Here is a 19747-nt window from a genome sequence, read left to right as displayed (position 1 = left end):
GCTGAACTGATGGCATGAAGCAAGAGCGACTTTTAGAAAAGTAACATTAATTATGAATTAGCGGAGATTAATGGGATGAAGTCAGGGATCTGCAGCAGATTAAAAAAAAGCGGGACGTGAGGACGGGACACCAGAGGAATAACAGATGGTGAGTGTGAGGGGGAGACAGGTGACATCTTCAGTCCAGGACGGTTCAGGCGGTCAATATGATCCTTATTCTGAAGACACCGGAGGTCTGAATAAGGAAGGTCAGCAAATTAGTTTTAGTAGGCGAATCTGGACCTTTTGGAAGTAGGCTGAGTAAAAGTACCTGGATCTGGATTTTTTTTTCTCGACGTGTTATTACTAATGTTCGGACAACCAGAGAAGCAAAATGTTCCGTCATATGGAGAAAAAAATAAATGATGTGTTGGAATAAACGCCATTCCAGTGCAGTGTAAAACGTGTAAAAGTATTAAAACGCGGTCGCCCTCCTTCGGCCTGGGCGTGTAATGAAGATCCCGGACTTTTATTTTGAAGCCGCCGCGATCCAGGAAGTAAACGGCGCGGAAAGGCGCTCATCTCGCCTCGTTGCTCGTTATTAAATTGTCTTTCCGTCTTGGAACGGCCTGGCAACCTCGGCCGATGGCTGCTGCGGCCGGGCACTCCGGTCTTCTCTCCAGGGGGAAGAAGCTGGTCCACCTGGACCTGAAAGGCGCGCCGCCGACCGTGGAGCACCTGCGACAGGTAACGCGCCGCGACGAAAAAATCGGCCGGTGTCGTGACGCGTAACACTCCCGCCTTGCTGCGCTTCCAGCTGGTCCACACGTTCGCGGACCTCGGCGCCGACGGGCTGCTGGTGGAGTACGAGGACACGTTTCCGTACGAAGGGGAGCTGCGGGTCCTGCGCAGCACTGCGCATGCGCACTACAGGTGGGCAGCAGGCCCCTCAGGTGGCATGGAATGGTTTTTAATATTTTTTTTGGTTCCCATCCTCGGGTCACGTTTGTCGTTGCTTTTCCGGCCGTAGTCGTGAAGAGATCGTCTCCATTCAGGACGTCGCCAAAGCCAGGGGCCTTGAGGTGGTTCCTCTGGTGCAGACGTTTGGACACCTGGAGGTGAGAAGATCCCCTGTCGCCCCTCTGTTGAGCGTTAGAAGCTCCACCCCTCCTCTCTCTCTCTCTCTCTCTCTCCCTCTCTCCCACCAGTTCGTGCTGAAGCATGCCGCGTTCCGCCGGCTCCGGGAGGTGGACCACTGCCTGGGCACCCTGAACCCGCACAGCGAGCAGGCGGTGCAGCTGGTGCTGGAGATGCTGCGGCAGGTGGCGGAGCTGCACCCCGGGAGCGGCCGGCTGCACCTGGGAGCGGACGAGGTACCGCCCGCCCCCCGCCTTAACCCCCGCGCCGCCGCGAGGCTGACGACGAACGCCTTCGCCCTCCCCAGGTGTACCTGCTGGGCCAGGGGGAGGAGTCTGTCCGCTGGCTGAGCGGGCCGGGTCGCTCCGTGCACCAGCTCTTCCTGGGTCACGTGGTCACGGTGGCGAAGGCCGTGCGGGAGCGCTTCCCCCACCTGGATCTGATCGTGTGGGACGACATGCTGAGGGACCTGAGCGTGGAGACCCTGAAAGGTTGGGAATCTGGTGTGAAATGAGGTGAGACGCGCCAGCGGCCGCTTCATTTTCCCGCTCTTGACCGCAGGGAGCGGACTGGCTGGCCTGGTCCAGCCCATGCTGTGGGACTACCAGCCGTCGCTGGACGTGGAGAGGACAGGTAAGGACTCGGCGTCCCTGTACGTGTGAAGTGTGCGGGTCCCGTCTCAGCGTCTCCCTCGTGCGCCCCAGTGCTCCTGATGGAGAAGTACCAGGCGGCCGGGCTGAGCGACCAGTGGGCCGCCAGCTCCTTCAAAGGCTCCACCAGCGTCCACTGCTGTGTGACCAGCACCCAGAGGCACGTGGAAAACCACCTGCAGTGGCTCAGGGTGGCATCGGCCCTGCCCTCCGGCGTCCGGCTGCGCGGCGTGGCCCTCACCGGATGGCAGAGGTCCGTTTGGCGCTATTTGACTAGAACTGTGGAGGAGAGGTGATGATTGACCGACCTCGCCGCTCCGCAGGTACGATCACCTGTCGGTTCTGTGCGAGCTCATGCCGGTGGCTGTCCCCTCGCTGGCCTCCTGTCTGCAGACGCTGCATCACGGTGCGTCCCCTCCGCCGCCGGGAGGGGAAGGGACCCTGGGACGGTGAACGTGTTCTGACCGCTGGGTTCCTTCTGCAGGCACCTTCTCTCAGGAAGCCCAGACCAACGTTATGGATGCTCTGCAGATCCCGTCCACTGAGGTGGAGGACATAATCAGGTGATGGCTCCATGGTTCCCAGCTACAGCACGTTCGGCCCGGAACTTTTTCCTGACGGAAGGGTCCGTCCCGTGTGCTTGTTCTACAGATTAGACCCAGCCGGTAGCCCTTCGTACCCAGGATGGCGACTGGCACAGCTGGTGGTGAAGCTGGCGGCTCTTCTGCAGTCCGAGGACCTGCGACTCCTCGACGGCAACATGTGAGTTCGGAGAACGGCGACGGTCTCGGCATCGCAGTGTCGTCAGTGACGCTCTGCAATCTTCTCTTTTAGGTTTGTGAGGGGCTGGTTTAGCCCGTACCACAGGCAGAGGAAGACCGTGAACCCGCTGGTCGGACCACAGATCCAGACCCACGTGGCGCTGTAGGTCACTCTAACCAAGTCTCTGCCCGCGACGTCACTGCCGCCGGTGCAGGTTCTAACCGCGATCCTCTTCCCACAGGCTGCTGGAACCCGTGCGGACCACGGTAGATGAATTGCGGCAGGAGATGGGCCGCCTGTACCCGCCGGCGACTGTTGAGGAGTGGATCGAGCAGCACGTCACCCCGGTGGTGGCCCCGGTCCAGGCTTTGCTGAGGGACCTGGACATCTCCATGGAGGAGATGGGGCTTTTCAGGCCAGGTCCAGCGAGCAGCCAGTAGAACTGTGACCATTAACAGCATGATACTTCTCGTCATAATTCACTCCACAGCCTACCAATAAGCTGTTTAAAGAAATATTATAGCATTGGGTAATTTTATTAAATATCTACACTGTCTGATACGTTTGTTTTAGCTCTAGAAGTCTTCTCACGAAGGAGTAATTACAAAGTGAATGAACTTACTGCATAGGGACAGCAGTACGTGCACATTTTCTACTATTAAAAGTTAATGTGAAGTTTTATTTATTGTCATCTCAGCTACATCCATGTTAGACAGTACAAAGTGAAACGAAACAACGTTTCTGTGGAACCTGGTGCTACATGCAACATTTAAATAAAGGGCACATGCAGTGCAAGAATAACAAGGATTAATAGATAACATTACTAAATATAACAGAGATTGTGTGTGTGTGTGTGTGTGTGTGTGTGTGTGTGTGTGTGTGTGTGAGAGAGAGAGAGTCATAGTCTGGCAGTGACGGCCCGAAAAGATATGTACGATTTTTACGCTTTATGATGGTAGCTGAAGAAGAACATCACGATGAGCTCAGATTAAAAAAAAAATCAGTGTTTCACCAACATCCGGCGATATTTTTTTGGGGGGCGGGACTTTTATTTTGACACGCGAGTGATGGTTTGACCCGGAAGTCGTTTGCAACGAGCCTCTCCCGTTTTGTTTATGGCCGTAGCGACACGGGTCGTTCGAACAGAAAAAAAAATCCGCGGGCCGCCCGGGCGCGTCTGGCGATGTCGCCTCGACCCCGCCGCCTTCTCTCAGTCCCGCGTTCGCCCGGAAACTAGTCCGCCCCGCCGCGTCCGAGTGAACCGCCAGCAGCCCGTTCGTGTTTGTTTATTTCGCGTCCCGGGAGTATGGCGGAGCTGCACGCCGTGGAGCCCAGCGGCGCCGGCGTCATCGAGCAGACGGAGCCGCGGGAAGTGCGGGGCTCGATGAGGCTCCCGTCGCCGACCCTGGTCGTCCCGCCCAGGAGCGGCTCGTCCAGCCCCGGGGTGTCCGGCGCCAGGGCGGTGTTCGGCTTCCCGGTGAAGAGCAGTCCCGCCTCCACGCCGCCGGCGGAGCAGCCGGAGAAGCCGGGGTCCCGCTGGGTGCGTCTCAACGTGGGGGGGACCTACTTCGTCACGACGAAGCAGACCCTGTGCAGGGAACCCAAGTCTTTCCTGTACCGCCTCTGCCAGGACGACCCCGACCTGGACTCGGACAAGGTGAGGGACGCCTGCCACGTCCATATTACCGATCCGTGACAGCCACGCCCTAGATTTACATTTACAGCATTTACCAGACGCCCTTATCCAGAGCAACTTTCAATCAGTAGTTACTGGGACAGTCCCCCTTGAGACACTCAGGGTTATGTGTCTTGCTTAGGGACATGATTAAAAAAAAAAAAAGTGAAGTGGTTGTCACATGTGATACACAGCACACGGTGCACACAGTGAAATTTGTCCTCTGCATTTAACCCATCACCCTGAGTGAGCAGTGGGCAGCCATGACAGGCGCCCGGGGAGCAGTGTGCCGGGACGGTGCTTTGCTCAGTGGCACCACAGTGGTACCTTGGCGGATCAGGATTCGAACCGGCAACCTTCTGATTACGGGGCCGCTTCCTTAACCGCTAGGCCACCACTGCCCCATGATGGTAGTCAGTGGGATTTGATCCTGGGTCTTCTGGGTCATAGGCAAGTGTGTTACCTACTAGGCTACAACCACCCTTCACTCCCTGCCGTAATCGGGCGTATTAGTGAGTGGCAGACCCACAACTCCCCACACACGCCACAAGTGTCCAGTGGGGGCATCTTTTTTAAATTGCAATGCCAGTGTTTGCATGAGATGAGATGTGTGTGTGTGTGTGTTGCGTCACTCAGGATGAAACGGGAGCGTACCTGATCGACAGGGACCCCTCGTACTTCGGCCCCATTTTAAACTACCTCCGCCACGGGAAGCTGATCATCAACAAGAACCTGGCCCAGGAAGGTGAGTGGCGGCGCCCACGCCGGGCCCGGCGCCCCGTCGCCTGCGCCTCACTTCGGTGTCCCTTTGTCCCCGGCAGGTGTCCTGGAGGAGGCGGAGTTCTACAACATCGCGTCTCTGGTGCGCCTGGTGAAGGAGCGGATACGGGACAACGAGAACAGGACCTCCCAGGTGACGGCAGGACGGGCGTCACCATGTAAACGTGGAAAGTCGTCATTATTAAATGTTGTTTATTTGGCGTTGTTTTGGTCCCGCAGGGTCCAGTGAAGCACGTGTATCGTGTTCTGCAGTGTCAGGAGGAGGAGCTGACCCAGATGGTCTCCACCATGTCAGACGGCTGGAAGTTTGAGCAGGTCGGCCGGGCCCCGCCCCACGTTTATGTTTTTTTTCCCCATGGCATGTTATGGCTGACGCTCCTGTCCAGGCGCCTGTCCAGCCTCCGGCTGATCCCAGATCAGCTGCGGTCGCCTGAGGGGAGATCTGCATGTTGTGGTGCGTGACCGTCGCAACTCTTGTCGCCCGCAGCTCATAAGCATCGGCTCGTCCTACAACTACGGCAACGAGGACCAGGCGGAGTTCTTGTGCGTCGTCTCGCGGGAGCTCAACAACTCCACCAACGGCATTGTCATCGAGCCCACGGAAAAGGCCAAGGTAGGAACGAGCAGGAGCGGACGCCGCTCCGCCGGGAGGAGTTGTTCACCTCTTCCGCTTCTCCCCTGTGGCAGATTCTCCAGGAGCGGGGCTCGCGGATGTGAGAGGGGGGCGTCCTCACCCGTCACCTCGGCCTCCGCCCTGTCCACTGTAAGGACCAGAGGTGACCGGCGAATCCCCGCCTGCACCATCCGCCCCGCGCCATTCTCAGCCGCCCCCTTGTGCCTTTCCGTGGCGGGACGACCTGCACCCCTCCCTCTGCAGTGCTGCAAAAATCTCGGCCACACCCGACCTGGGATGAACTTGCAGGCCACGCCCTCCGCTGGAGCTGCTGGATGAGGGGCGGGGCTCTGTAATACCACAGTGTCATCACGGGCGCCGACCTCGTCATCAGATCTGACTGGGAGTGTGTGTGTGTGTGTGTGTGTGTGTGTGTGTGTGTGTGTGTGTGTGTGTGTGTTTACACTGTGAGAGACTCCCCTCTCCTGCCATGGAGGCCGCATGCCCAGTGCCCCGCCCGACTGTCAGCCCTGTGCTTCCCCACCTCCAGGACCGCATGAGTGAGGGCTGTGGGCGGGGTTTATGTATCAGCCCCACCCCTTTAGGTCTGCGGCGACATCTGGTTTGCTGCATCTGCCTGCCGGAGTGGCGCACAACTGATAAATTACGGCACGTGGAAACATCCGGAAAATTCATATGCAGTTGTGAGGCATGTAAAGGTTATTTAAAAAAAAAAAAAAAGTCCATAAACTACTAACATATAGATTATGAGTATTACGAAAAGATTGAATGCAACATAACTGTTGATATCTGTACCATAGTGGTTTCTAGTCATTAATGTGCGATGCGTATTCTGTTCCATTACATTTGTGTTGATGAAATAAGGAGTTTTTAACTCCTGAAAGTATTCTTTCTGACTGCCTGTTTAGAATTAATATATAATATCATATTACGCGTCATGATAATAATGAGACTATTTCATCCACATATCTGTTAGGTAAGCCGTCTGTTTTTTTGTTTTTTTTTCTGGAACAGCCGGACAGCGATGTCTGGAGGATCCGGGCTTTTCCAAACACGTCTTGCTGCTTGGAATAGTCTGGACTTTTAAAAAAGGAAACTTTATTTGTAGGCGCGGTCGGCATTAGCCTGATGTGGTTAGTACTGGTGCATCTCCGAATAATCGCTGTAATATCTGTGTACATGTCCAGAGTTGGGTTTTCCTGTTCTGATTATCAACATTTAAAATATATATATATATATATATATATTTGTAAAGAATATGTTATGCTTTAAGCTATGAAGTCATATGACTTTTGTTCCCGACGATGTGATGTTCTGAGATGCGCTAGTAGAATCCGCTGCTGGCGTGTTCCTCACAGCCGGGCCTCCTATGTCTGTCTGATGTCTGACCCCTGGAGGACACGCCCACCTGCCGGGGGGGGTGCGCGGCTCCGGCAGCCAGGTGGCAGTGTGTGCCTGGAGCAGAAAGCGGGGGTCATTATTATAACAGGTTATTTATTGTTCACAATGAGGTCGTTGCAGTTTCATTGTACATGGTTAGGGGCCCATGGCTGAACCAACGACCATCGCCATTTATATCATGTTTTATATACTTTTTTTTTTTTTTCTCCTGACAACCGAAGCACTTCTGAGCGCCGCCGTCATCGTCCCTCCGTCATTTGGTGTTCTTTGTTCTTCACGTTTGAGTTGTTTGATGTCGAAACAGCGTCCAGGCAAAAAAAACAAAAAAAAAGCCCGTTTTCTCTGTGATGACTGTCCTGTGCCGTCCTACCAGTTTTCTTTTTGGTGTGTTGGTTGGTTGGGGGGGGGGGGGGGTAAAAGACGGGAATATCTGTAACTTCCGGACAGCATGCGTCATATTCTGGGACTTCTGTGGCCTTCGTATCAGTGTAACGTGTAGGGAGGCGGTTTTCGTCCGGATCCAGTGAACTCCAAGCGTTTGTCCACGCCACCCTTCATCTGCATGCTTTTACATTCACTCTCCTAACGCCAAACGTGAAAGCGGTTCTTTTGGGTGTAGTAATATATGGACCGTTAATGGATGTGAAATGTGACTGTTTTTTTTTGTCTGTTTCTTTGAGGAATGTGAAGTTTTGTGTCTCGGCCTGATTGCCCCGCCCCATTTCTCTCAATTGATTTGGAAAACTTGTCCTCTGTTAGAGTTTCTTTAAATGTTAAAGACGGATACAGAAATATCAAAAGTCAGATTTTTATCATAAAATGTGTATGTGGTTTCAAAACGTTTGTGTGTTTTTTTTTTTTTTGTTTTTTTTTTTTATTGTTGGAGAACCTCGATGCACTGTTGGGGCGGTTCAGTGTCCGGATCGCCGCGGACCAACATGCACCTTCCTCTAGGCCCGGCCCAAAAGAGCCCAGAACCTTACACCAGCCCTTCTCCTGCAGCAGGTCCCATGCTGCTGCTGATTTCGTGCCTGGCTCTTGGAAATTTGAGACTGTTAGCCCAGCATTGGCCCCACTCCAGTGGAACACACGGGTTTACGCTCAGCTTTTAAATCCTTAAATGGCGCCGCACCCCCGTACCAGTAGGGGTGATGCCGCTTTCTCGTCCGCCACTGTGTGCTGTGCTGCAGTGCATTACAATGACAAAAACAATCACTATAATTTCATTTGATAATCAGCAACCATCATTATATATATATATATATATATATATATATATATATGTGTGTGTGTACAGTACAGGCCAAAAGTTTGGACACACCTTCTCATTCAATGTGTTTTCTTTGTTTTCATGACCATTTACGTTGGTAGATTCTCACTGAAGGTATCAAAACTATGAATGAACACATGTGGAGTTATGTACTTAACAAAAAAAGGTGAAATAAGTGAAAACATGTTTTATATTCTAGTTTCTTTGCTCTGGTTACTGCTTTGCACACTCTTGGCATTCTCTCGATGAGCTTCAAGAGGTCGTCACCTGAAATGCTTCTCCAACAGTCTTGAAGGAGTTCCCAGAGGTGTTTAGCACTTGTTGGTCCAGCTCACCCCAAACCATCTCGACTGGGTTCAGGTCCGGTGACCGTGGAGGTCAGGTCTCCACTTTTTTGTTAAGTACATAACTCCACATGTGTTCATTCATAGTTTTGATGCCCTCAGTGAGAATCTACCAATGTAAATGGTCATGAAAACAAAGAAAACACATCGAATGAGAAGGTGCATCCAAACTTTTCAGCCTGTACTGTGTATGTGTGTGTCTATAAATATATATATATAGAGAGAGAGAGGGGGCTATCATTGCATGAACAATTGAATTCTAATCGGTGTGAGAAAGCATCTGGTAAGAAGAAGTAAAAAAAATGAAGCAGCAGCAGCATTTGGCCATAATGCCCCGAAACCGCTTTATATCATATGTTGTTGTGTTGCGGATGTTCTTCGGAGAACGTTTGAAGCCCCGCCCTCTTTTCCCTGGCCGTGCGTCCTGCTCTCTGATTGGCTGCTGCTCGTTGACGACCGAGGAGATGTTAAGCGTGATAATTTGTGTTTCTGCACCGTCCCCACACACCGCTCCCCTGTCATGGCTGCCCGCTGCTCGCCAAGGGTGGTGGTTAAAAGCAGAGGACACGTTTCGTTGTGTCACCGTGTGCTGTGCTGCAGTGTATCACAATGACAATCACTTCTCTTTCACCTTCTCTCCATCGTAACTTCCGCTACTGAAAACGGTTTATTAGCTTTTTTTTTATTATCTGTCAAATAAGTTTTCGTTTGCTATGTTTATAGCTGATATAATTGACTACTTTTGCTTTTTAAAATCTATTATAGTCCGCGGCGCTGAGCGTTTTATTACAGGGAGTCGGCGGAAGAATAAAGCCCCCCCCGTCGCCCGTGGCACGGTGGGCACTGGGTGGGGGTCACCCCACCGCCACGTCACCCACGTGGCCACCCAGGGACGTGAATAATAAAAAAAAAAACCGGAACCCGGGCCGCCCCCCCACGCAGCCCACGTCGGAACGTCGCACGTCGTGTCTCCACCCACGGAGCAACATGACACCGCTCCACCACCACCGCGGCGGCGGACGGAGAAGGCAGATGGAGCCGCGGCCGAGCCGCCGGACGGGCGTAGCCCGCAGCGCCGGGAGCCGGCCGAGGTGAGACCCCGACGGGGCGCGACGCGGGGGGCGCAGGGTCCCCCCCCATCCGCCGCGTTTACGCCGCGTTTACGCCGCGACTACGCGTCACACGCGCGTCACCACACCTGCTAGCGGTCCGAGGTCCGGAGACGACGGTCGGAACCGGACCCGAACCGTTCCTCCAGGACAGATTCTGGTTCCGTCGCGCAACTTTCTTGACCTTCTCGAGGTACCAACGGAAGGTACCGGCTAGAAAAGGAACGATCGGTAGAACAGTTCCCGGTTCTGTGGAAGTTCTCTTCCCCTCCGACAAGTGAGGGTGGATTATTTCAAGTCGCTCTCGGCTGATGGAATGGAAACCGGCTTCCGGTGCACACAGCGTTGTGTCAACGTTAAGGGAACTATAATAGAACCATAGGGCGGTAACACACTCGCCCATGAACCAGAAGACCCAGGTTCAAATCCCACTTACTACCATCCCCGAGTGTCCCCGAGCAAGACATTTAACACTTGAGTGTCTCCAGGGGGGGACTGTCCCTGTAACTACCGATTGTAAGTCACTCTGGATAAGGGCGTCTGGTAAATGCCGTAAATGAAATTCGTGTTGGTGTGTTTGCGTAGGTCAGGACACGGCTGGGAATGTTGGCGGGCTGGTCCGCCTCGCCCTCCCCCCCCCGACGTTCCGCCTTTTCAGTAAGTAACTGTTACACGTTCCCGTCCTGCTGCAGACGCGGTTGAGGAGCGGCGGAGTGACATGGAACGTGCCGGCTGGTGCATTTCGAACGGGACCGTATTGACCGGGAGAGCCGGAGAACATGGACTCCGTGGAGGAACGTGGAGGAGGCCCGTCGGAGGAGGGCCTGGCGTTACGGCCCATCGAGGAGGCGCCGGTGGCCGACCGGTCCGGTTCTGAGGAGGCCGCCCAGCCGGGCGCGGCCACGCCGCCAGATGGGGGCTGGGGGTGGGTGGTCTTGGTGGCCACCATCCTGGTCCTCGCCTTGACGCTGGCCTTCCCATCATGCATTGGCATCTTCTACACAGACCTGCAGATGGAGTTCGATGCCACCAACAGCCAGACGTCCTGGGTCCCGTCCATCATGACGTCCGTCCTGCACGCCGGAGGTGACGTCCACAACTTCCTCTTCTCCTTATTTGTAATAAATGTGTTTGCACGTGTTCCGCTGTTTGTTCAGCGCTAGGGCCACCTCTGCATGAGGTGCATAGGGTGTTAGTAGCCTCGTGGGTAACACACTCGCCTGTGAACCAGAAGACCCAGGTTCAAATCCCACTTACTACCATTGTGTCCCTGAGCAAGACACTTAACCCTGAGTGTCTCCAGGGGGGGACTGTCCCTGTCACTACTGATTGTAAGTCGCTCTGGAAAAGGGCGTCTGGGTAATGGTGTAAATGTAAATGCATGACCAGGGGGGCGGCAGGGCCCGTGATCCGGGGAAATCCGCGCACAGACCCCGGCGTTGTTCCGTGGCGCCGGGGAGGATCAGCGGCGTAATCCGCGCCGCGCGCTCTCGGCCCCGCTCACCTCGGCCTGCTTCGCCCCGGTGTCCCGCAGGTCCCCTCTGCAGCGTCCTGGTGGAGCGCTGGGGCTGCCGCGCCACGGTGATGTTGGGCGGCGTGTTCAGCGGCCTGGGCATGGCGGCCAGCTCGTTTACCACCACCATCGGGGAGCTGTACCTCACCGCCGGGGTCATCACAGGTCGTGTCCACAACGTTTTTTTTTAAGCTCCGTTCAACGTTGGCACGGACGAAGGTCCGTAGGTCCAAACTTCCTGTCTCCCTCCTCGTCTCAGGTCTGGGCTTCTGCTTCAGCTTCCAGCCGGCGGTCACCATCCTGGGCCACTACTTCGTGCGGCGGCGGCCGTTCGCCAACGCCATGTCGTCCACCGGCACGGCGCTCGGGCTGTGCGTGCTGCCCTTCCTCGGCAACTTCCTGCACGGCGAGCTGGGCTGGCGCGGCAGCTTCCTCGTCCTCGGGGCCGTCCTGCTCAACTGCTGCGTCTGCGGGGCCGTCATGCGTCCCCTGGCACCGCCCCGGTCCAGGCGGAGCGCCGTGGCAGCGCGGGACGGGGGCGCGGCCCCCCCGGCCGGGTTGAAAGGTCGCGCGAGGTCGGCGCTGGGCTGCGCGGCGGCGCTGCTGTCCAGGCACATGGCCTTCGACCTGTTCTGCAGCAACGTGCGCTTCCGCGTCTACTCCGTCGGCATCACGTGGACGATGCTGGGCTTCGTGGTGCCGCTGGTGTACCTGGTGCCCTACGCCACCACCTACGGCATGGAGCCCGGCCGCGCCGCGCTCCTGCTCTCCATCCTCGGCTTCGTCAACATCTTCATCCGCCCGCCCATCGGCGCGCTCTTCAGCCTGCCGTGGTTTAAAGGTGCGTGGTTTTTTTACGTCGCTGCTCCCCGGGCGCCTGTCATGGCTGCCCACGGCTCACCAAGGGGGACGGTTAAAAGCAGAGGACACATTTCACTGTGCGCACAATGACGATCCATCAATCACTTCACTTGTCAGGCCGCCACATCTACGTGTTCAGCGCCGCCCTGCTGGTGAACGGGCTGAGCAACTCCATCTGCTGCGTGGCGCCCACGTTCGCGGTGCTGCTGGCGTACGTGCTCGCCTACGGCGTGTCCATGGCGGTGGTGGGCTCGCTGCTCTTCACCGTGCTCATGGACACCGTGGAGATGAGCCGCTTCCCGTCGGCGCTGGGCCTGCTGTCCATCATGGAGAGCGTGACGCTGCTCGTCGGACCGCCGCTGGCAGGTACGGCTTGTGCGGCTGTGGGTTGGGATGCTTGTGATTCGTACGTTCGGTGTCTCGTGTGCAGTCGGAATGCGGAATGGATCTGAACTACACAGCAAGTTCCTAGAATTCCGGAATAGGACTCCCAGGTGAGATAGGAATTGGAGTTTAAGTAACTAGGGCTGCAACTAACGATTATTTTAATAATCGATTAATCTGTCGATTTTTTTTTAAAAAAAATATTTTTTTTAATCATTGAATCAGATAAAAAAAAAAATAAATCATTTCCAACCCTTTATTCAAAAACAGAACCAAAAACTTTAGAAAGTGCACAAACATGTTGCTCCTTGAGCTGTTATAATAATAATAAAATATAATAAAAATTGACTAACACAAAAAAACACACATGTATGCTTTACATCTGCCAAATATAGACTTTTTTTTTTTTTAATAAAGTGCCACCTGAGATGCCAGAACGATAAATCATTTATAAAAAAATAAAGAACAATACAAATCAGAAAATTTAACAGGATTTGTTTGAATGTCAGAACTTGTTCTCTACACTACACTGGAGATGCACACACTCACAAACTCTCACACTGACACACACACACACACACTGCAAAAAATGCTTTTCTAAGTTAGTAGTTTTGTCCTGATTTCAGTCCAAATCTCTAAAATATCTTAAATCAAGATACATTTACTAGACACATGAAATAGCATAAGAAATGATGTCTTGTTTTCTGATAAAACATCTCAAAATTAAGTGATTGTTTAAAACAAGCTAAATTATCTGCCAATGGGGTAAGAAAACTAATCTTGATGTTTTAAGCATCACTTAATTTTGTCATGCCGTTTTTCTTGTCTAGTAATCTTGATTTAAGATTTTTTAGATATTTGGACTGGAAACGAGACAAATTTACTAGGTAAGAAAAGCTTTTTTTGCAGTGTAGCTATACATGACAACAGATTGAAAAATGAATGTTCCAAAAAACATGTCTTTAGTCTTTTAATGCAAAGTAACTATAGCACCCCTGCTTTACTACTGTTATTAACGCGCTAACGCTAACTTGTCATGCTTGTCAAGCTGGATGATGGGTAAACATTTACATTTACAGCATTTATCAGACGCCCTTATCCAGAGCGACTTACAATCAGTAGTTACAGGGACAGTCCCCCTGGAGCAACTTAGGGTTAAGTGTCTTGCTCAGGGACACAATAGGCGAGTCGTCCACGCGGAGACGCAGAGAACAGTCCGAACGCTGTTTCATCCCCCCTCCACACCTGTAGGTGGCGCTGTAAGTCCCCGTCTAGTTGTCCTCCGCGGCGAGTTAAACACCAGCACCAGGGACATTACGTTCCTCACTTCAAAACGGAACAAAAGTAGGATTCTGTAGCGACTTACCCTGCTGCTGGACTCCCTTCCTCCTCCTCAAACACTCCAACATGTTTGCGTTTCAGGTGCTGGATCATTGCCGTGGTCCCGTGCCGCGCCATGTCGCTTTTGCATATTTTCGCGCAGATTTCTCTGCCTCCGCCATGTATCTGTCCTCTACCTCCGCTTTTTTTTTGTTTTTTTTGCTCCGCGCTGTCTATGAGGCGGCAAACTCTGCTAGCATCTGTGCGCGAGAGAGACCGAGTGTGTTCACTCCGCTCCGCGCTCAAATAAAGTTTTTTTTAATAATCAAACGTCTCTGCGTTGCGCGACATAACGAATCGATTAGGAAATTCGTTGCCAACTCTTTTAGTAATCGATTTTAATCGATCCAACCGATTCGTTGTTGCAGCCCTATAAGTAACTAAACCGAGTAAAGCGCTGGTGTCACGTTCCTTAGTCTAGGGGGTTTAAGAAGGGCGACCAGGATGTGGAGAGGAGGTGGCACTGTTACACGCACGTTTACATTTTTATCAGACTCCCTCATCCTATGGAGTGTTCAAAATTAATTAAATAAATTAAACACAATGAGGAAAAATAAGATATGAATAAGTAAGAGAATGACACATGATAGCAACATAAAACTGTGAAATAATCGAACACATTTTGATATACAGCTGACTATTGTGTCTATATTGCATTCTGCCATATGAATGTACTTATTGTAAAATATTCGGGACCATTATTTTTACCCAACAGCAGAGTCCTTTTAATTAATTTCAGCAAAAACTTCATTTTTCCCGCCTTTTTATTTTAATATATTTGAAGTTCCATATTATCCAGAGCGACATCCAATCAGTAGTTACAGGACAGTCCCCATGGAGACACTCAGGGGACACAATCAGAAAATGTCCAAACATTGCGAAGCAGAACCCTCACCACTGGTCAGCACAGAATGGGTGGTCCAGAGGGGATAACTCAAGCATGTACTCAAGTCCCCCAATGGAGCTCCTTGCAGACATCTGGGGGAGTCTGGGGACCCCCTGAAGGAGTAAGGGCCTAGCACACCACTTTATATAGGCTGTGGCGACCAGTCGTCAGATGGAAGGTGGAGCCGGTAGGCTTAAGCTGTAATCAGGCCTGAAAAGTTGAGCCGACCCGAGCCCGACCAGCAAGTACATCTCTTTAAAAGGCCGGTGGGCGGGTTTAAAACAATTGCCAGCGGCTAGCCTCCAGGTCACCACTTCTCCATGCATATTCGCATCTCTTCTGTGAAAATGAACACATCACTTGATGATGGTGGCTGAGAACTGTTAAAAAAAAAAAAAGACATAAAAAAGGGCGAAGATTCACAGCTCTGAACTGGACTAAGAATTTATTTAATCCGGAATAAAAATGTAACCGCGCCACGCAAGCGTGCACATTCGGACAGAATTTAAGGATGAGGGTGAGTTTGCAGTCATGTTTCTGCGCGCCTTCTCTCGCTTCCAGTCAGGAAGCCCGGCAGACATTTTCCCACCACAACCGGTAAAACCACCTGCCCCTACACCCCCAGCACCTGTTCTTGAAGAGAGGCGCTTATCCGCGCCAAACACGCCGACTATCACAATAGCGGCAGACTCATGCGCAGTCAGACGTTTGTGCCCGAAGGCTCATTTTTACTCTCTGTGGTGACTAATAACAGAACAGCAGGCGTGTAGCCAAGTATGTAGGATGTGAAGAGTTTAATGTTGCCTGCTGAGATGTGAGTTACATGGGGGGGTTAATACACAGTTTATTGTAGGTTAGGCACCGTCTATGTTGTGTGGTGTCAGCAGTAAAAGGTAAAAAAAAGTGGCCGCTGACTTCGGCTACCTGCTAAACTAAGAAAGGAAAGGAAATGAGCGGGTTGGATGTAAATAGTTGAATGTTACTTGCTGAGATGTGTGTTACATGGGGGGTTAAACACAGTTTATTGTAGGTTAGGCACCGTCTACATTGCGTTGTGTCAGCAGTAAAAGTAAAAAAAATGGCTGCGTTGTACTGTTGACTTCGGCTTCCTGCTAAACTAAGAAAGGAAAGGAAATGAGTGGGTTTGTTGTAAATAGTTGAATGTTACCTGCTGAGTTGTGAGTTACATGGGGAGGTTAAACACAGTTTATTGTAGGTTAGGCACCGTCTATATTGTGTGGTGTCAGCAGTAAAAGGTAAAAAAAAGTGGCCGCTGACTTCGGCTACCTGCTAAACTAAGAAAGGAAAGGAAATGAGCGGGTTGGTTGTAAATAGTTCAATGTTACCTGCTGAGATGTGTGTTACATGGGGGGTTAAACACAGTTTATTGTAGGTTAGGCACCGTCTACATTGCGTGGTGTCAGCAGTAAAAGTAAAAAAAATGGCCGCGTTGTACTGTTGACTTCGGCTACCAGCTAAACTAAGAAAGGAAAGGAAATGAGCGGGTTTGTTGTAAATAGTTGAATGTTACCTGCTGAGTTGTGAGTTACATGGGGAGGTTAAACACAGTTTATTGTAGGTTAGGCACCGTCTACATTGCGTGGTGTCAGCAGTAAAAGTAAAAAAAATGGCCGCGTTGTACTGTTGACTTCGGCTACCTGCTAAACTAAGAAAGGAAAGGAAATGAGCGGGTTGGTTGTAAATAGTTCAATGTTACCTGCTGAGTTGTGAGTTACATGGGGGGTTAAACACAGTTTATTGTAGGTTAGGCACCGTCTACATTGCGTGGTGTCAGCAGTAAAAGTAAAAAAAATGGCCGCGTTGTACTGTTGACTTCGGCTACCTGCTAAACTAAGAAAGGAAAGGAAATGAGCGGGTTTGTTGTAAATAGTTGAATGTTACCTGCTGAGATGTGTGTTACATGGGGGGTTAAACACAGTTTACTGTGGGTTAGGCACCGTCTACATTGCGTGGTATCAGCAGTAAAAGTAAAAATTTCCTTTCTTAGTTTAGCAAGCGAAGGCTGATAAGCAACACAGTTCCCACTAAAAGTGAATGTAAATATTAACACCGTAAGGCTTTTTAAAAAAATCTTTATGTTTGATGTGTGTGCATCTGGTGCTGGTCTTGGCTGTCTGACAAAAGTTAATGTGGCCCCGGAGCTTAAAAGTTTGCCCGCCCCTGATTTATGCAGTATCTGTATGTGTGTTTTGCATGTAATGTTTTTTTCTCTTTTTAAATTGCCAGGCCTCTTGGTGGACCGCACGGGTCACTACACACTGGTCTTCTATGCCTGCAGTGTGACCGTGGCGCTGTCGGCTCTCTTTCTCATGGCGTCCTTCTACTGGTTGGACCGTAAGAAGGCGACGGCGGATGCACAACGTCCTAACGGATGTCCGCAAAAGGCCGCCGCCACGCTGGCGACGGACTGCCAGTACAGCAGCGTGTCCACTGAGTGTGACAAGGACAAAAGCCCGGGCCCAGATCAGAAATGATGTGTGCCGATGGCCATGAACTCGTCACCCCTGCCTTACAGACTTTAGGTGAAGTGTGCGCCTCACAAACACCGAATGCCTTCACCTGCTCGCCTCACGGTAAACCAGAAATGTTTGAATTTGACTTACCTATAAGCTATACGTTAGTTAAGCTAGGCTAATTTAGCAAACCTGTGGTCGAGTTGATGCCGATGTGGCAAGCAGGGGAGCGGGGTCTTTCCACGGCTGCAGCTCGCCCATCTGACGCATTACACCGTACACTGGATTGAAGGCGCAGCATGTGGGCTTCACTGAAGATTTGGACCTGGATCCCTTGTTATATTGCTTGCTCGATTTTGAATTATTTTTTTTTTTCCCGCTGCAACCACCGTGGTGCCCTGCCGTGTTTCCATACCAAACCAAATAAAGAGTGCCTTTACCTTTTAACAGCTGCATTAACCAGCGTGGAAGAGTTGCACGCTTTTGGTATTCAGGTATTCATATGTTTTAGCATTTAATCAAACATTTGCAAAAGTGTCATATTGTTGCAGAAATGCTTGTGCATTACATGCGTTCTTTAGACGTGAGGCGCTCTCTCTCCTTGTTTTAAATGAGTGTTCCCGGACTGCAGACCTTTTCCCATCCTCTTTTCATTTAATTTAACTCCAAATTTAAACTCCAGCTAATTAATGTCTCAAAGCCATGAATAATCTGCAGCGTATTGCAGCTTGAGACTGTGCCTTTAACCTCTAGTTGTTGCTTCTCTCAGCAGCTGATGTGTCGATGTGTTACTTCCTATCTGACGCTCTACAGACAAAGCAGAAAAGCCACAAGCAGCCATGTCCACCTGTCATAAGCTGTTGTTACAAGTGTGAAAACGCTGCCAAACGTTGGTAAAAACTTCATTTCACAGCCCTGCAGGCACTGGACTAGGGTGAACAGTGCACATTTCAAATGAAGACACCTCTACAGAACGTTTCAGGGCATTGGGATGTAGCAAGACCTGCAAACCTAAAAATTCCAGAACTTTCGCCAAATGAGTTTGTGATTTAACTTGAATGAGGGCCAGTAGATGTGATTGTGATTTGAGAATATTAGTGGTTGTCATTGTGATCCACAGCAAGCACAGCCCATGGTGACTCAACGAAATGTCTCCTCAACATTTAACCATCACCCTTAGTGAGCAGTGGGCAGCCATGAAACGTGCCCGGGGAGCAGTGTGTGGGGACAGCACCTTGGCGTTTCGGGATTCGAACCCTCAACCCACTAGGCCACCACTGCCCCATTCAACTCATGACTGAACGCACGCCTCTTTTGTTTCTATATGAATGTATAAAGAACGCTGCTTTTTCATGAGCGTAGGCGAAGGTTGGGAGGAGTGGGCGGAGCCATCCAGCACTGCATCCGAAACCTCCGTCCGTTCACTATTTCCTGTGCTTAATTTTTTTTTTCTTCTTTTAATCGTGTTTGTTGTTATGTGTGCTGTGGCCCATTGTAGGAACACAGAAGCGATGAAACTGGTCTTATCTGGCACCTGATGTACACTGTATGGAGAAAATAAAAAAAATGACTTGAGTTGTACTCGCCTGAGTCTTGTTGCTGTTTCCGGGATCCTCATCTTTTGCTCTTGTGGGTAAAGTAATCTCAACCCAATTAAATAAAGTGTAAAAAAAAAAATTCTAAACACTTTGAAGAAATGAACATAGAACTGAAACCATGAATGGGAAAAAGAGGAACAAAAGAAGAACTCTGTATTATTTATAAATAAGTAAAAATGACTAAAAAATAGCAAATCAAATATGCAAATGGACAGCAATTAATCAATTTGTCTTTGATTTGTAATTTATTACACATTAGCAAGATACAGGAAATGAGTGACAAATGACTGCAGGTTCCTGCAAATGAACACTGGTGAGAATGCGTTAATGGCGTTCACAGTGGTGATGACTGGAAATGAGGAAGTGCTAGTGTAACCATGCAAGCAACCCTGTGTAACAGGAACCAACCGTAAAAAGAACAAACATGGAAGCCAAGTTTACCAGATGTTACTTGATCTCGCCAAATAAATCCATTTATCTTTTGAAGCAGACAATCAAGTGGTCAGCCCAAAAGAACCCTGACCCAGTTAAAGGTTCCGTCCCCCAACACTCCTCCCCATGCGGTGCATGGACAGAGGGTCATCTTTTCTCTTTCAACTAACTATTTTTTACTTCCAATATTGTAACTCTATTTGTGCAGAAAAACCTTAAAAAGAAACATAAACCCAATGTCTGTGTTAAGTATGTTTCATGTGTGATTTTCTCTCCACTCATAAACTAAACTGATGATGATGTGTATGATACATACATTATATATATATATATATATGAGAGAGAGAGCGAGCCAGTATGTTCCCTTGGAGGACCTACTGTCCAAATGAAAGTTGTTTTTTTTTTAAGAAAGAATGGATGAATCTTATTTTAACCTGAAGAACACAATATCTATTAATTTTCGACTCACCGATGCAAA

At 50.6% G+C, this 19747-nt stretch overlaps 3 protein-coding genes across 4 annotated transcripts; all 3 read left to right on the top strand.

The window, feature by feature from the left end:
- The first annotated feature begins 510 nt into the window (after positions 1-510).
- Positions 511-3209, top strand: hexd (hexosaminidase d). Of its 2 annotated transcripts, XM_028988893.1 has the most exons (12): positions 511-726; positions 797-912; positions 1010-1097; positions 1188-1352; positions 1424-1607; positions 1678-1749; positions 1821-2019; positions 2090-2172; positions 2251-2329; positions 2418-2528; positions 2601-2690; positions 2770-3209. In XM_028988893.1, exons 1-12 carry the CDS (start codon positions 625-627, stop codon positions 2966-2968), a joined length of 1488 nt encoding a protein of 495 aa, XP_028844726.1. In that variant the 5' UTR covers positions 511-624; the 3' UTR covers positions 2969-3209. The 2 variants fall into 2 exon arrangements, with proteins under 2 accessions (XP_028844726.1, XP_028844724.1); XM_028988891.1 differs by having other exon boundaries at positions 1010-1352.
- A 368-nt stretch (positions 3210-3577) lies between these two features.
- On the top strand, positions 3578-6371 carry kctd2 (potassium channel tetramerization domain containing 2). The gene is made up of 6 exons (XM_028988895.1): positions 3578-4185; positions 4840-4948; positions 5025-5116; positions 5203-5298; positions 5471-5596; positions 5671-6371. Exons 1-6 carry the CDS (start codon positions 3835-3837, stop codon positions 5698-5700), a joined length of 804 nt encoding a protein of 267 aa, XP_028844728.1. The 5' UTR covers positions 3578-3834; the 3' UTR covers positions 5701-6371.
- Positions 6372-9560: 3189 nt separating this feature from the next.
- slc16a5a (solute carrier family 16 member 5a) lies at positions 9561-18814 on the top strand. The gene is made up of 6 exons (XM_028988419.1): positions 9561-9723; positions 10434-10827; positions 11276-11419; positions 11514-12095; positions 12233-12481; positions 17013-18814. The coding sequence occupies exons 2-6, from the start codon at positions 10521-10523 to the stop codon at positions 17258-17260; spliced, it is 1530 nt and encodes a 509-aa protein (XP_028844252.1). The 5' UTR covers positions 9561-9723; positions 10434-10520; the 3' UTR covers positions 17261-18814.
- The last annotated feature ends 933 nt before the right edge of the window (positions 18815-19747 follow it).

This window comes from Denticeps clupeoides, chromosome 8, assembly GCF_900700375.1.
Source record: "Denticeps clupeoides chromosome 8, fDenClu1.1, whole genome shotgun sequence".
Taxonomy (NCBI): domain Eukaryota; kingdom Metazoa; phylum Chordata; class Actinopteri; order Clupeiformes; family Denticipitidae; genus Denticeps; species Denticeps clupeoides.
The sequence above is the reverse complement of the archived record's forward strand: the minus strand, read 5'-3'. Positions and strand labels throughout refer to the sequence as shown.

Excerpts from the sequence above, each read along its gene's own strand:
- hexd (XM_028988891.1), top strand. The coding sequence starts at position 625 with ATGGCTGCTGCGGCCGGGCACTCCGGTCTTCTCTCCAGGGGGAAGAAG. Across the intron at positions 2,020-2,089 it reads GCCCTCACCGGATGGCAGAG|GTACGATCACCTGTCGGTTC; the intron begins GTCCGTTTGGCG and ends GCCGCTCCGCAG. Across the intron at positions 2,691-2,769 it reads ATCCAGACCCACGTGGCGCT|GCTGCTGGAACCCGTGCGGA; the intron begins GTAGGTCACTCT and ends CTCTTCCCACAG.
- kctd2 (XM_028988895.1), top strand. The coding sequence starts at position 3,835 with ATGGCGGAGCTGCACGCCGTGGAGCCCAGCGGCGCCGGCGTCATCGAG. Across the intron at positions 4,186-4,839 it reads CCGACCTGGACTCGGACAAG|GATGAAACGGGAGCGTACCT; the intron begins GTGAGGGACGCC and ends TGCGTCACTCAG. Across the intron at positions 5,299-5,470 it reads ACGGCTGGAAGTTTGAGCAG|CTCATAAGCATCGGCTCGTC; the intron begins GTCGGCCGGGCC and ends TGTCGCCCGCAG.
- slc16a5a (XM_028988419.1), top strand. The coding sequence starts at position 10,521 with ATGGACTCCGTGGAGGAACGTGGAGGAGGCCCGTCGGAGGAGGGCCTG. Across the intron at positions 10,828-11,275 it reads GTCCGTCCTGCACGCCGGAG|GTCCCCTCTGCAGCGTCCTG; the intron begins GTGACGTCCACA and ends GGTGTCCCGCAG. Across the intron at positions 11,420-11,513 it reads CACCGCCGGGGTCATCACAG|GTCTGGGCTTCTGCTTCAGC; the intron begins GTCGTGTCCACA and ends TCCTCGTCTCAG.